A 14,711-nucleotide genomic window follows, 5' to 3' on the forward strand; every position below is an offset into this window, starting at 1 on the left:
CACCTCACACTACACCCCACATATCATACCCTACACTACACACCTCACACCACACACATCACACCTCCACATACCTCACACTACACCCCCATACATCATACACCCCACACTAACCCCACATGCACACCTCACACATGCCTACACACACACATCATACACACCCCCACACATCATAGACATACACCCCACCCCACACCTGCACACATATTCACATACCCCACATACAAACCTTACATCACACCCTACCTTCTCATACCACATACACTACACCCACACGTAACACACCCCACAACACATCATACATACCCCATACACACCACACTATACCCCCACCCTTCTACACACACACAACTTTTGCTAACATGCCCCTACCCCACACTCCCTCCCCCCACACAAACACAACACCCATAGCAAAAAGTAGACTTTTATTACAGCAGCAACTGAGGCAAATCGAATGGCCCCCCCAGGGCCACCCCTGCAGCACCACCTCACTCTCCCGCCCGCCCATCTTCCGCAGTGGGATTGTAGAAGTCAGCCCCCCCCTCGTGACCGTGGGCCTCCTGTCCACACAGGCTAGGCAGGGGCTGGCAGGGCAGCTCCTGGCTCACAGCTAGAAGGCGGCTGCTGAGAAGGCCCAGGCCCATGTCTGTGCAAAACACGTAAACAAAGTGCAGAGGGGAGGAAGAGGGGGCGAGGGGCAGGATGATGCTCAGGACCAGGGAGCCCCCAAAGCCCTCCTGAATAGTGAAGGAGAGAAGGGACTTCAAGGGTAATACTGACTGGGGGGAGGGGCAGGAGGACTGCAGCAGTCCAAGACAGCCACAGCGCAGCAGAGGGACCTGGCCCGAGGCAGCTCTAGGAGGAGACCGTGACAGCGGCGGAGTTGAGGGTACTGTTCCTGGCAAAGTTGAACTTGTTCAGGGTCTCCTCCAGCAAAGAAGTCAGCCGGCTCTGGTCAGCCTGGGGGAGAGGAGCCAGTGAGAGGGGCCGGGAGAGGAGGCCCCACGGCCGCCAGGGCGTGGCAGGAGAGCCTCACCTCACTGATGAAGCCCAGCTGCACCAGCTCCGCCGCCAGCTCCGGGATGTTCTCATCTGCCGGCCAAACAGCATGGGGTGAGTGACAGGTGGGGGTGAGGCCAGCAGCCCCCCAGGTGGTCCAGACAGGCAGATGTGCCAGGCCCCATCCACTTCATTTCCAGGGCTCAGACCCTTATTCTGAATGAGTCAGTGTTGCTGCCTGTCATTGCCCACCCCAGAACACGCCCTCAGAGGGAAGCTCTCAGACTCTCCAGCCCCCGAGGAAAGGAGAGACTCACTTGGCATCAGGTCACAGCTCAGGTGCCGGTTCAGTTTGTCCTCCAGCTTCAGCAGAAGCGTCAGCTGGAGAACAGGACAGTCAAAGTGGGGCTCGTCCTACCTACCCGCTGGCCACCCAGCCCGCACAGCCCTAGCGCTGAGCCTTACATGGTGCTTGACTCCCTCCTCCACAGACTCAATGTTGCACTGCATCAGCACCACCTAGGAAAGAAGAGACAGAGGGTTAGCCCTAGGGAGAGCAGCCTAGTCAGTACACAAAAGCAGCCAGTTAAAGACCTGTGAGGAGAAACCCTATTGCCGGGCAGCCTTTCCAGCCACAGGCGTGGCTGCCAGGAGACAGAAACGCCTCCTGTTCCCTGGAGGATGAAGCCTCACTGGACATGTCCACCCTCCCTCCTATTGCAGTCCACGCACACATGCACACTCGCAGCCCCTACCTTGCGGGTCTCCACCTCAGCGGGCTCAGGTGTTGGCGTCTTCACAGAGGGGGGCACAACAGGAGATGTCACCTCCTCCTGCTGCGGCTGCTGTGGCCGAGGCAGTCCAAAGGCCGTCAGAGGGTAGATCCCATTCCTGGTAAAAGAAGAAGATGGGTCACCCGGGCTATGAGAACCCCTTAGGTACCTCAGGAAAGTCTGCCTCCCTACCCTTCTCTCACCTGACATCTTCAAGGAATTTATCTAATTCCAGAGCCGGAGACTGAGAGTACCTGAAGGAGAAAGGAGAGAAAGCTGCCAATATGCAAACCACACAGCAGCTGCATCACTGCCTGAGAAGGGCCTGTCCCCAAAGCCTCGAGAAGCAGGCTGTCCCTCTCAGAGCCCCAGACAGTCACTCACAACGTCTGAACTGGCTCTCTTCCTGGTCCCGCGGGGATTTCAGCCAGGACAGCACTGGTGTCCATGTTTTTGGTGATCTCCTCCAAAGCATTCTCTGGGATCATGTCTAGAGGTCATGTTATGGAAGAATACTCAGGTCATGGCAGGGAAGGGTGGGGCCACAGTGGTTAAGAAGAAAGAGACTGGGACCACAGGACTCACGCTGGTGTCCAACGATGCAGTGGGCAGCGAGGAGTTTAAGGGAGGGCACTTCAAACAGCGCTGGGTGGAACAGAAGTTCTCTGGCTGTTGGTCTGCGAGCGGGCTCAGGCTGCAGGCACTTCTGAATAAACTCCTGGAAAAGAGCAGAAATATCTGGAGCAAACATCCAGCAAGCCTCCCACTGTGTTCACGTCTGTTAATTCTCATCTACTGAGCACAACGCTTGTACCTGCTGGGTACTCAGCACCTGCCAAAACAGCATGCTGATAAACACACCTGAAATGGCTTTGAAAATATGTAAGGTTTTTTTTTTTTAAGATTTTTTCTTATTTTTAATTATTTTTTTTTAAGAATTACTCATTTTATTACAAAGTCAGATATACAGAGAGGAAGATCCTCCGTCAGATGATTCACTCCCCAAGTGAGCCGCAACGGGCCGATGCGCGCCGATCCGAAGCCAGGAACCTGGAACCTCCTCCGGGTCTCCCACGTGGGTGCAGTGTCCCAATTCACTGGGCCGTCCTCGACCGCCTTCCCTGGCCACAAGCAGGGAGTTGGATGGGAAGTGGAGCTGCCGGGACCAGAACCGGCGCCCATATGGGACCCCGGGGCATTCAAGGTGAGGACTCTAGCCACTAGGCCACGCCCCCGGGCCCAGATTTTTTTTTTTTATTACAAAGTCAGATATACAGAGGAGAGACAGAGAGGAAGATCTTCCGTTCGATGATTCACTCCCCAAGTGAGCCGCAACTGCCAGTGCTGCGCCGATCCTGGAACCTCTCCCGGGTCTCCCACACGGGTACAGGGTCCCAAAGCCTTGGGCCGTCCTCGACTGCTTTCCCAGGCCACAAGCAGGGAGCTGGATGGGAAGTGGAACTGCCGAGATTAGAACGGAGTCCATATGGGATCCCGGGGTGTTCAAGGCGAGGACTGAAGCTGCTAGGCCACGCCGCCGGGCCCGAAAATATGTAAGGTTTTATGTACGATATCATTCACAGCCTGGTTTTTTCTGCTCCCAAATCATGTTCTCCTTTAATGTTAAAATAATATTTTCATGTTTTGTTTTTAATGTTCATATTGGTTTTCCTTGTTTTTCACCTCTGAATTTTTAGCCCACTCACTTCATATCTTCTTTTTCATCCTGTGCCAGATTTAACCACTTTCCCCAAATCTATCAGTTGCAGTCAACAATATTTGCCATCCTGTGTCCACCATATCATTACATTCACTGGATTTCCTATAGTTCTTCCAATCATTCCACTTCATCCATTGCCCAACTTTCAGACTTGGAGGCCAAAAAAGTAACCTGTCTAATCTTTAGGTGGAATATTCCATCCTAATGTAAACTGAACAACTCACTCCATCCCATCTTTAAAAAACTCTTTTAAAAAATCTTTTAATTTACATATATTTTTATTGGATAGGCAGATTTACAGAGAGAAGGAGAGACAAAGGTCTTCCATCTCCTGGTTCACTCCCCAAATGGACACAACCAGAGCTGAGCCAATCCAAAGCCAGGAGCCCCCTCCATGTTTCCCACACAGATACAGCATCCCAAGGACTTGGGCCATCTTCCACTGCTTTTCCAGGCCACAAGCAGGGAGGTGGATGGGAAGTGGAACAGCTGGGACACAAACTGCGCCCACACAAGATGCTGGCACTCCAGGCAGAGAATTAGCCTGACCTACCACTGTATCAGCCACTAACACATCACTTCCAATTACACTGGAGTGGTTTTTTTTTAATTAATTTATTTTTATTGGAAAGGTAGATCAGATTTTACATAGAGGAGAAAGATCTTCTATCCACAAATGGCCACAACAATTGGTACTGAGCTGACTAGAAGCCAGGAGCCAGAAGCTTCCTCAAGGTCTCCCATGTGAGTGCAGGATCCCAAGGACTTCACTTAGGCCATCCTCCATGCCTTCCCAGGCCATAAGCAGGGAGCTGAATGGAAAGTAGAGCAGCCAGGACATGAACCAGATCTCGTATAGGATCCTGGCATTTGCTAGATGAGATTTAGCCATTGAACCATTACACCAGGCCACCAGGCCCTTATCACTTTCAATCGCATTGTTAGCTATCTTAACCCCTAATCTATGTGTATATACATAAAAGCTTACATACTTCCTAGGGAAATTTGGCTTTCTGCTATATATTCTCTTGCTCTAGGAAGATCAGGGGCCAGCATGGTGGCTTAGTAGGCTATGCTTTATCTACAGCACCAGTTCAAGTCCCAGCTGCTGCACTTCCAATGCAGCTCCCTGCTAATGGCCTGGGAAAGCATTGGAGAATAGCTCAATTCCTTGAGCTCCTGTACCCACATGGGAGACCCAGAAGCTCCTGACTCCAAGCTTCAGATTGGCTCAGCTCTAGCAACTGATGCCTTTTGGGGAGTGAACCAGTTAACGGAAGAACTCTCTCTGTCTTTCCTCTCTCTCTAAATCTTTCAAGTAAAAATAAATCTTTAGTGAGGGAGTCTTCATAAAAGCTTATGGAAATATGTATTATAAAAAGACTATGGATGGATTTCAAAAACTTTTTGCACCAAGGCTGGTGTTGTCACCTAACAACTAAAGCCACTGCCTGCAATGCCAGCATCCTGTATGGGCACTGATTTGAGTCCCAGCCGCTCTATTTCTAATCCAGTTCCCAGTTAACATGCCTGGGAAAATAGAAAAGGAAGGTCCAAGTGTTTGGGACCCTGCAATGATGTGGGAGACCTGAATAAAGCTCCTAGCTTCAGCCTAGCCAACCCTGGCCATTGCAGCCATCTGTGGAATAAACTAGCAGTTGGACGATTTTGTCTGCTCCTATCTCTCTAAATAAATCAATCTTTTAAACAATTTTTTACACCCCCAAAAAATATTTTTTTTTGTCCTTTTCCCCAGGGACAAGGAGAGAGTACATGAAAGAGAAAGACAGAAGGACCTCCCATCCACTGATTCACCACTCTCCCCCAACCCTACCAAATGGTAGCAACCATTTGCCGGATAGGCAAGGCTAAAATGCAATGCAAGCCTCCCCATGGTTGGTAGGGACCAGTCCTTAAGCTGGCACCTGTTAATGCAGACTCTGGACTCAGGAGCCAAAGCCAGGACAAGGTGTTCAAGTGTGGGATGTGGACCTAACCTACATATTACCCTGTGGGAAAGATTTTAATTCCATTTCTTCACACACTTTTTGAAGGATCTCATATTCTAGGTAGAAAGGAAGAAACTCTTGGGGCTGGCATTGTGGCAGAGCAAGTTAAACAATGCGCCTCCTATGGATACCAGTTCAAGTACCAGCCTCTACATTTCTGATCCAGCTCCCTGCTAATGTACCTGGGGTAAACAGCAGAAGATGGTCCAAGTGCTTGGGCCCCTGCTATCCATGTGGGAGACCTGGATGGAGCTCCAGGCTCCTGGCTTCAGCCTGGCCCACCCCTAGCCACTGCTGCCATTTGGGGAATGAACCAGTGGCTAGAAGATCTCTCTCTCCTGAAGAGATTTGAAAGTCAATTAAGGAGGGCCCGGCAGCGTGGCCTAGCGGCTGGAGTCCTCGTCCCAGGATCCCACATGGGCGCTGGTTCTAATCCCGGCAGCTCCACTTCCCATCCAGCTCCCTGCTTGTGGCCTGGGAAAGCAGTTGAGGATGGCCCAGAGCACTGGGACCCTGCACCCACGTGGGAGACCCGGAGGAGGTTCCTGGTTCCCAGCTTCGGATCGGCACGCACCGGCTGTTGCGGTCACTTGGGGAGTGAATCATCGGATGGAAGATCTTCCTCTCTGTCTCTCCTCCTCTCTGCATATCTGACTGTAATAAAATAAATAAATCTTAAAAAAAAAAAAAGGAAAGTCAATTAAGGAAAGTGATCCTGAAGATCCTCACCCTCTGTAATGGGTCTTCTAGAAGCTGGATGGCACTGCTGATAGCTTCCTGTGGCACGTAGGAGGACTCCCCATTGCCCTGAATCTCCAGCACTGCCATCTGCAGTGAGGAGAAACAAGAAAGAAAAAAACTGAGAAACCCAGGCTCCTCTCCCACTCCCTCAAGACTTAACTTCTCCCTCCCGTCTTCCCTTCTGTCTCCTAATCTGACCCCTTGCCCCCCTCCCTTCTGGTTCCTCACCTCCAGTGCACACATGCCAAAAGAGTAGATGTCCACAGCTGTCGTCACATTGGTGACTTCTACGGAGAAGAGAAGAGATTTTAGTGCATTAGAGGATTAGGCAAAAATAAAGAGACATGAAGAGAGAGCACGACACAGATAAAGTGAGCTGGCAGAGAAGGGCCAGAAGTCTCCGTGATACTACCTGGGTACCTCAGGTTATGAGGTACAGGGGAGGAAACATGGCAGACCCTCCAGGATGCCTCACCTCCATACTCAGGCGCAAAGAAGTGTAGGTTCTTCTGCTCTTCCCGACAGGTCTTCACGTGATTGTTGATGGTGTCAGGAGCCACTGGGAGTAGGGGAGATACCCACAATCTGACCACCATCAACAAAGTACAGCCTCACTGCAGAGAGAGGCCCCCCCAAAAGCCAAATTCTCTCCTAGAATCTCCTTTCTAACCCTCAACAGACACAGACCTATCCCTTCCCATTCTGAGCAGTACTCCAGCTACACAGATATCCCCTGCCTCCCTTTCTCAGGCCTATGGCCTAGAAGGTAAAGTCTCTAACTCAGTAGCAACAAGTCTCCACACCAGATTAACAAACACATGGGAGTTTTGGGCTGGTCAAGGAGCAACTCAGTGAAAGGAAACTTTTCTGTGTCCTCTGGTCACCTTTGCCAAATCCCAGGTGCATCTAATCTTTGATCACATGAAAAAGATCTCACATTTAATTTTTTCATCCTGAAAATAACATGAAGAACACAAGGAGCCCTTCCTAACCTGGGACATTTGGAGACCTCAGGAACTTGGATAAAGAAAATCAAGAAACAATGACAACCAAAGAGCAAGCCTCCTTCTTATCCACCTTTGCTGGCTGATACTCAGAACTGAGCCAATATTCTCCAACACATTCCATGTGTCACCCACCCCTACTTTTCTGGTCACCTGTTCCACCCCCTATTCCTCAACACTGCAGGCCACAGGGCTGAACGAGGAACCAGGGCCAGGCCAAACTTGCACTCACTTGGGTTGTAAACAATGACTACAAGGCACAGAGAATCTGGGAGCACAGTATGATGGGGGACCAGCCTCAGGATGGGGAGTATGAATCGAGGAAGTTAAGTGGTCAGCCAGGCAGAATCCACAGGAAACAAGCAAGTTATGGAGGGGCGAGCAGGCGCAGGGCTGGCAGGGCAGAAGCGAAGCAGGCGTAATTAGGCGGGGGGGAGGGGGATTAGGGCTTGCTCCCACGACTGCATGCACTGGGCAGCCGCCAGAGGAGCAGAGGGAGCACAAACAGCGCCCCAGGTGGGGCAAAGGGAGCTCTCACCATTAGCAAAAATCCTATGAAAGACTGTTGGGAACAGAGCAGCCCGTAAGCGGGAGGGAGGAAAACAGAGAAAAGTTGTGAGCGATGGAGCAGCCAAGCCCCAGACAAATGGACCCACCAACACCACACAGACACAGCACACGGAAATGCTGTACACTGCACACAGATACACAGCAAGTGAAAGCACTCACGGCAGGCATCTGGAACCTCCTCTGGCAGGGTCTGGCCCAGAGGCTCAAGTCAGACCTCACGTCCATCTCTTTATCTTTCCCAACCTCCTAGCAACATCACTATTTTAACTGCAAGTTCCCTCCAAAAAGATGCAAGATTATATGCCCTATCCCCGCTTCACTGACTCGCCTCTCCCAGTGAATTACCCCTAGTCAATCCTTTCTCTTATCACCAGCCCACAATTCAGATTTTCGCTGTTCTCCCCCAGTTCCTTTCATCTTACCCCCATGGTCCCCAAATTCCCGAGGCTCCCCTGCCCAGAACCTCTCCCTCCCCTCACCAGAGCCAATCTTGATGAGTCCGTTGTGCTGGATGAAGATGGTGTCACAGGTCAGGTTCCCATGGATGATGGGGGGGTCACAGGAGTGCAGGTAGCTGTGGGGGCACTGGGCTGTTAGAGGGGCCACTGGGAAATTAAGGGCAGGGGGAACCCAAGGGTTAAAAGGAGTAAGGACCAGTCAGGTCTCCTGCTGGTCACTATCAAGATAATCCCACACTCAAAATCTCCATTATGCTTGGTGGATAAGTACTAGGAGAAAGAGGCAGGAGATAGTGCAGTGGTCAGGGCATCAGGAGGGACCCTTTCAAGGCCCCACAGGGGGTCCGATGTTGGTAACAAGGCTCACAGTGGGGAAAGACAGACTAGAGCAGCAGAATAGTGCCCTGACATCTCTTCAGAGGAGCTCGCTCAGGAAACTGGAAGATTACTAGCCAGAAGCAACTTACCTGAGGGCAGAGAGGATTTGTGTGCACCAGCGCTTCCAAGCCTGGGACAGAGTTTGGTCCAAAGATCAGTAGGAAGTTCTTCTCTTAAACCTCCCATTAGCTCCCTCCAGTCCTTGATTAGCTTCAAAAGTAATGTGATCTCCCCTCAAAGCAGGCAAAACCAGCCTGTCTCTCCCTCCATACCTTCTCATTCATAGTCTTGTGGTTCTTTTTGGTCTTCTTCAGAAATTGTTTAAGACTCCCCGATGACATGTATTCTGTGATAAAAATAACCTGAGGAGGCAAAATGCTGACTATAACATCTTATCATCAAAACAACTCCTCAGGCCCGGCGATAGCATAGTGATTAAAGTTCTCGCCTTGCACATGCCGGGATCCCATATGGGCGCCGCTTCCCATCCAGCTCCCTGCTTGTGGCCTGGGAAAGCAGTCAAAGACAGCCCAAAGCCTTGGGACCCTGCACCCGGAAGAGCTCCTGGCTCCTGGCTTCAGATTGCCTCCAGCCGTTGCGGCCACTTGGGGAGCAAACCATTGGATGAAGACCTTCCTCTCTGTCTCTCCTCCTCTGCATATCCGCCTTTCCAATAAAATCAATCAATCAATAAAAAAAAACAACTCCTCACCTGGTGATGTCTGTAGCAGAGATACACTAACTGTTCTTGATAGCACCTCCTCAGACTAAGACAATGAAAACTACAGAGGAATGAGGCAGAAGCCCAAGGACAGTCATTTCTGCCCCACCTATGACCAGACAGATGACACAGGTGGGAGATGCAGCCCCACTGCCACTGTGACAATAGCAGATACCAGCTCTCTTTCAAAACTATCTGTGCTAATGTCTGAGGGTAAAGGGAACAATTCGTGCAACTATTCTCTTGCAGTAAGCTCAGGACATCCCAGGACAAAACTCACCCTAGCCTTGTTCTCTTTTACGTCAGCCCAATACTTGTGAAACTTAACAATGTTGAGATGTTCCAACTGAATCAGATTATCAAACACAGCACGGACCTTTTCCTGGAAGCAAAGAGACAAGGAGACAATGGAGGCCAACAATCCTAAAAGCCATTTCCTATCCCCTCTACCACAACCCCAGCAGAAGGACATGACCCCAACATGTTCCCATTCCAGCTTCAGCAACTCCTCTTGAACACACCAGTGTCCAGTGTCCCAGGGCTGTGTGCTTCCTTCCACCATGACCTACCTCCTGTAACTTGTAGTTCTTGCGCTCAGAAAACTGCACCTCATTCCACACAACCTCGACACCCTCCTCTGTATCCATAGCCAGGTATGCACTGTCAATACCTGGAACATTCCGCTGATTTACCTGAGAAGAAATTCAAAGGAAACAGTTGGGCTTAACTCACAAAACCACCATTGTGATACTCCTTGTAACCTTGTGCTAATTCCTATCCTGAGAACTGGCCTGCCCCTCCGAGACTGCTCCTTCCGGTACCTGCTTGTTAAAATTCACTATCCTGAGAAAGACATTATCACCCTACCTCTTCGCGCCTCTTCTGCCAGCGCCCACAGGGGGACTCCTCCAAGATCTCAGACTCATCTTCACTTTCTTCTTCTTCTTCAGGGGAAGCAGCTGAGGTGGTGGAGGTCACGGGAGGTGACACTGACGTCAGGCCAGGAGCAGAAGATGAGGATTCTACTTTAGGGTCTGAGCCACTGCTGAGCACCGTCTGAGACTCCCCTTCCGACATGCTGGCATGAATACGCAGGCCTGCACTGGTTGCAGCAAGGACACAGGAAGAGGCAGAGAACGTCAGGGTAGATCTGCAAAGAGTTAATCATCCTAATCACTCCATTTGTGGGTCCAAAAAAAAAGTTTTTTTTAAATATTCTATTTCCTTTAAATCCAGAATCAGAATTCACAAATACCAAAATAATAACCAGCCTCTTACATAGCAAAGGAGGGCTACCTCATTGAAGATGACCCACCCAGGAGTGGCAAACCCAAGATTTACTAAGCAGCATCTCCTCCGCTTAGTGAGGTCCAACCAAACGGCAAAATTGGGTACCCCATTCCCTCCAAGAACAATACTCAACCAATAGGTTTCCCTTTGAATCCTCATCAATCCCTATTTTCACTGCGCTCAGGAACTAATCCACCTGGGCACTGTTCAGAACATGTGATTCCACACTCCAAAGTATTACAAGGAACCGCCCCTAACTGTGGACCGCCAACATCCTCAGCCTCGGCACTCACCATCCATCCCCTTACACACAGAAAGAGCCTTTTAGTCCATGGGAGGCTCCTTTGAGCCAGAGGACCGGCTGCGCATGCTCACTTTATCCGTGAAGGCTTCAGCTTCCTTGTGACGTGAGCGTGTCAGATGGGCATCGGTGAGCAATACTTTTTCATTCAATCATTCATTTACTCACTAAAAAATGTTCACTGTTTATTGTGGGCTAAGCACGCACGTGGACGTGCACATACATACAGAGCTACAAATTCTAAACTTTTTTTAAATTTTTTTTAAATTCTAAACTTTCCATGTTCATTTCACTCACATTGCTCAAAGGTTTCCAAGTTCTCATTCTCTGTGGTACTCGATCTAACATAAGTATTTCTTCCATATAAATAATTTACAACACAACTTTTGTGAGAAACAGTATTACAGATGATAACTTTTTCTTCAAGAGCATGGGTGCCTGAGGGATAATTCTCAAAAGCTGAAAATCACTACCCTGTACAAAAAGTCATTAGAAAACCCCTGAATGTTGTTCTTCATCTCTCAGGATCAAAGGTGTAAGGGATTGGAATCTGTGTGCTGGGCCCAGGCAGTGCTCCCCAGTATCAAAGTGACACCCTGTAGGTTGGTTCAGAATGCCAGAACCCCAGTATCAAAGTAACACCCTGCAAGTTGATTCAGAATGCCAGAAGCCACCATCAACACAAATGTTTGGAAAGCTCAATTTTTTTTTTTTTTAAGAACTCTCAGCTTGCAGTCCTCCCACCCCAAATGCCTCCTGGTATATCATGATGTGTATTATTTTCATTACACTTTGCTATCTCACTTACTGCTACTGTCTCCTGTCTCAAATTATTCTCTTGGGGCCAAAGTCACGATGCAGTGGGGTTACACCACTGCCCACAATGTTCCCCTTCCGGTCAGCTCCCTGCCAACATGCCTGGGAAAGCAGTGGGAGATGGCCCAAGTGCTTGAGTCCCTCCCATTCAGGCGAAAGACCTGGACAAAACTTCTTGCTTCAGCCTGGCGCACCCCCACCATGGTGGCCATTAAAGAAAGTAAACCAGTGGATGAAACAGCTTCTCTTTTTTCCTGTCTCCCTCTCTCTGTGATGCTGCCTTTCTAAATAAAATAAATCCTGCAACAAATAAAATTCTTTTCTTGTGCCAAAACAAGGACCCCGATCAGCCACCTCTGCTAATAGTTAAGCTGTGTGGGTTTTATCCTATTTAATAAGATGCTGGAATCTCTTAACACAACGCTTTGCCTCTGTCAGATCTCAGCCAAATGTTTTGTAGCTACTTTGGTATTGTCCTCGGTATAAAGCCAAATCATACAGTAGCAGAGCAACATTGGGCTTCAGCACCGTATCTTTGCAGCCCCACAAAGACCCCAGACCATTCACACTAAGCAGGGGGCAGTTCCGGACACGCCACAGTTCAACACCACCTCATCTATGGATAATAAAACTTTTTGTTTCCTTTAAGAAAAGGGCCCACCACTGTAGCCTACTGACTAAACCAGGATCTCAGAAGAAACCTCTCTTGATGCCATCTGTCCTCAACATTCACCAGAAGGCAAACCAGATTTGTGTTGGATGACATTATAGTAACTACCAACAGGCAATGGGGACACCTCAAAGAAAATCCGCCAGCGCATTTTTTTTTCCCTAAGTTATTTTCCAGGTCTGCCTAACCTAGAGACTCAGCCAGCTAGGAAAGGTATCTATCTATCTGTAAGTTTTAGTAATCCAACACAACATTTGGTGTTAAAAAGTCTGGCAGCTTTTTGAGCAGCTGGATTCTCTGAATACATCTAGAATTTCTAGCTAGAATGCAACAGTAAGTAAACCAGTGCAACCTAAAGAAATCATTTGGCCCGGTTTGGACCCAGACTAGGGTACTACCAGAGAAGCCAAACCCTCATCAGGCGTAGACAAACATCCTTGGAGTGGTACTGTTGCTCCCTTCCCCAATCTTCTCCCCAGTGGGCGGTGGCCAAGAGCCTCCAGGAACCCAACATCCAGGAAGCCTGGACTACATTGGCAGTTTTACCCCAAGGCTGCTGCGAGGCTGGAGATCATACACGGAAAAAACCCAGGGAATCGCCTTGCCACCTCCAGCCACGACTGAGTGCCAAGCGCATTCATTCTGAAGTCACTGTATGCACCCACAAAGTTTCTCTCCCACATTCTGATGTATTCCGCTGCAGCCCCTCAGCACCACGTCCACCACGCAGGCCACGGGCCTCTCAGCTGTCCAGCCAAGGGCAGCCTGGTGGCACATAAAGCAAGTCCCGGGATGCGGAGACGGAGGGAAGCAGGCCCTTCCGCCTGCGCACTCCAACAGGTCGCCCTGCCGGGTGTCCGGAAGGCAGCGAGGGCCGGGCCGGAGGGCCTCTGGCCCGCGGGGCGCGGCAGCCAGCGCCGGGCACCTCCTCAAAGGCCGGCCCCGGGCGCGTCGGGGCGCAGGCCCCGCCCCGCGCCGTCGGCGCGCCGCCCGCCCTCGGGCCCGGCCCCGCCCGGCCGCGGCGCTTCCGCAGGCTGCCAGCCGCCGCCCCCGCCCCGCCGCCGGCCCCGCCTCTCGCCGCCCGAGTTCCAGGCGAACACCGGGGCCTCCCGACCCCGCGCCGCAGAGTTCCGGGCCGGCGCCGCCGCCAGGGCGGAGAGGTCAAGGGGGCGCCCGGCAGCGACTGCGGGGCCCCGGAGGGCCCACTCCGCCTCGGCTTCGGCCCGGCGGGGCCCTCACGGGGTTTCGGATGAGCAAGGGCCGCCTCAGCACCCGCTTCCCGGATCCCCCGCGAACAGGCCTCGGAAACCGAGCCTCCCGCCCTCTCCTCAGCCCTTCCGTCCCCGAAGCCCCACTCCCCGGGAGCGCTCACCGCCCGACTCCGCGCCCCGCAACCTGCGCCTCAGCTCCAGCTCGGGCTCCGGGGCCCCAGATCGCGGCGACTCCCTCCCAGCTGCGCTCCACAGCGCAACCGAACTGCGGGCCCCGCCCTCGCGGCGTCCCGACCAACAGATGGGCGGGGCCGCGGCGCCGTCCGGCTGCCATTGGCCGAGGCGGCGGCGGGGGGCGGGGCCCGCTGGACGGCAGTTCGCAGGGCTGCCCCGCGAGCGCGTCTCCTCCCCCACGGCTGGTCGGGCGGGCACCGCGCGAGGTTTGGGTTTTTCCTTCCCCGGTGGGACTCGTCTGTGTCCGCCGCACCGCTGGTTCAGGTGGTCCCTCGATGGTCCTCCTCAACTCAGGGAAGGGCTGCTCCCACTTTTTGAAGGCGCCATGACAGTTCTCATCCCACGGAAAGACAAAAGGAGCGACAGACGCCGCCTCTGTCTGAAGGGAGCGCTCACTCCCCTTCATTCCGTTAGGACGAGACTGCACAGGACATCAATTCTTGACCAGATTTTCTTTTTAAATAAACAAATCGCTTACTATTAAAAGTTAGCAACGCTTCGTGGTCTCGTGGCACTAATATTTGCCGTAACTGCGTGTAAGAGCTTTACACACCTGCTGTATCCTTCGAGCCTCCTGGCAAAGAACTCGTTGAAGTGGTACTTAACAAACTCAAAATGCAGGTCAAAGGCATTCACTCTGCGCGGACCAGTGAGGAATCAAAAGTAGACTCTAAGACTCAACAGACTTCCTTGAAGTAATATTTGGAAGGAGTTTAGATTGACCACTGCGAGGAGGTGAAAGCCATTTCTGTAGTCTTGGAGCGTGAAGGAAAGTTCACTGAGAAGAGTCGTGTGGTGGAGGGAAGAGGGTCAACC

General features: G+C 51.4%; 1 protein-coding gene across 2 annotated transcripts; it reads right to left on the reverse strand.

The window, feature by feature from the left end:
* Positions 1–408: 408 nt before the first annotated feature.
* Positions 409–14,270, reverse strand: NRBP1 (nuclear receptor binding protein 1). 2 transcript variants are annotated; one of them, XM_004582687.3, is made up of 18 exons: positions 13,823–14,270; positions 10,241–10,475; positions 9,943–10,065; positions 9,654–9,755; positions 8,925–9,014; positions 8,742–8,782; positions 8,296–8,390; positions 6,718–6,801; positions 6,471–6,529; positions 6,231–6,329; positions 2,358–2,490; positions 2,157–2,262; positions 1,976–2,026; positions 1,755–1,890; positions 1,465–1,518; positions 1,317–1,380; positions 1,037–1,092; positions 409–960 (listed from the first exon to the last, which is right to left on the reverse strand). In XM_004582687.3, exons 1-18 carry the CDS (start codon positions 13,993–13,995, stop codon positions 856–858), a joined length of 1,806 nt encoding a protein of 601 aa, XP_004582744.3. In that variant the 5' UTR covers positions 13,996–14,270; the 3' UTR covers positions 409–855. The 2 variants fall into 2 exon arrangements, with proteins under 2 accessions (XP_004582744.3, XP_058524125.1); XM_058668142.1 differs by having other exon boundaries at positions 10,241–10,523; positions 13,823–13,976.
* Positions 14,271–14,711: the final 441 nt, after the last annotated feature.

This window comes from Ochotona princeps, chromosome 8, assembly GCF_030435755.1.
Source record: "Ochotona princeps isolate mOchPri1 chromosome 8, mOchPri1.hap1, whole genome shotgun sequence".
NCBI lineage: Eukaryota > Metazoa > Chordata > Mammalia > Lagomorpha > Ochotonidae > Ochotona > Ochotona princeps.

What these genes read in the sequence shown, in the direction of transcription:
- NRBP1 (XM_004582687.3), bottom strand. Translation starts at nt 13,995, where the DNA reads ATGGCAGCCGGACGGCGCCGCGGCCCCGCCCATCTGTTGGTCGGGACG. An exon ending in GCGGGGCGCGGAGTCGGGCG is followed by an intron (nt 10,476 to 13,822) that starts GTGAGCGCTCCC and finishes TGCTGCAACCAG; the next exon opens with TGCAGGCCTGCGTATTCATG. An exon ending in AGAGAGCCAGTTCAGACGTT is followed by an intron (nt 2,027 to 2,156) that starts GTGAGTGACTGT and finishes TTTCTCCTTCAG; the next exon opens with GTACTCTCAGTCTCCGGCTC.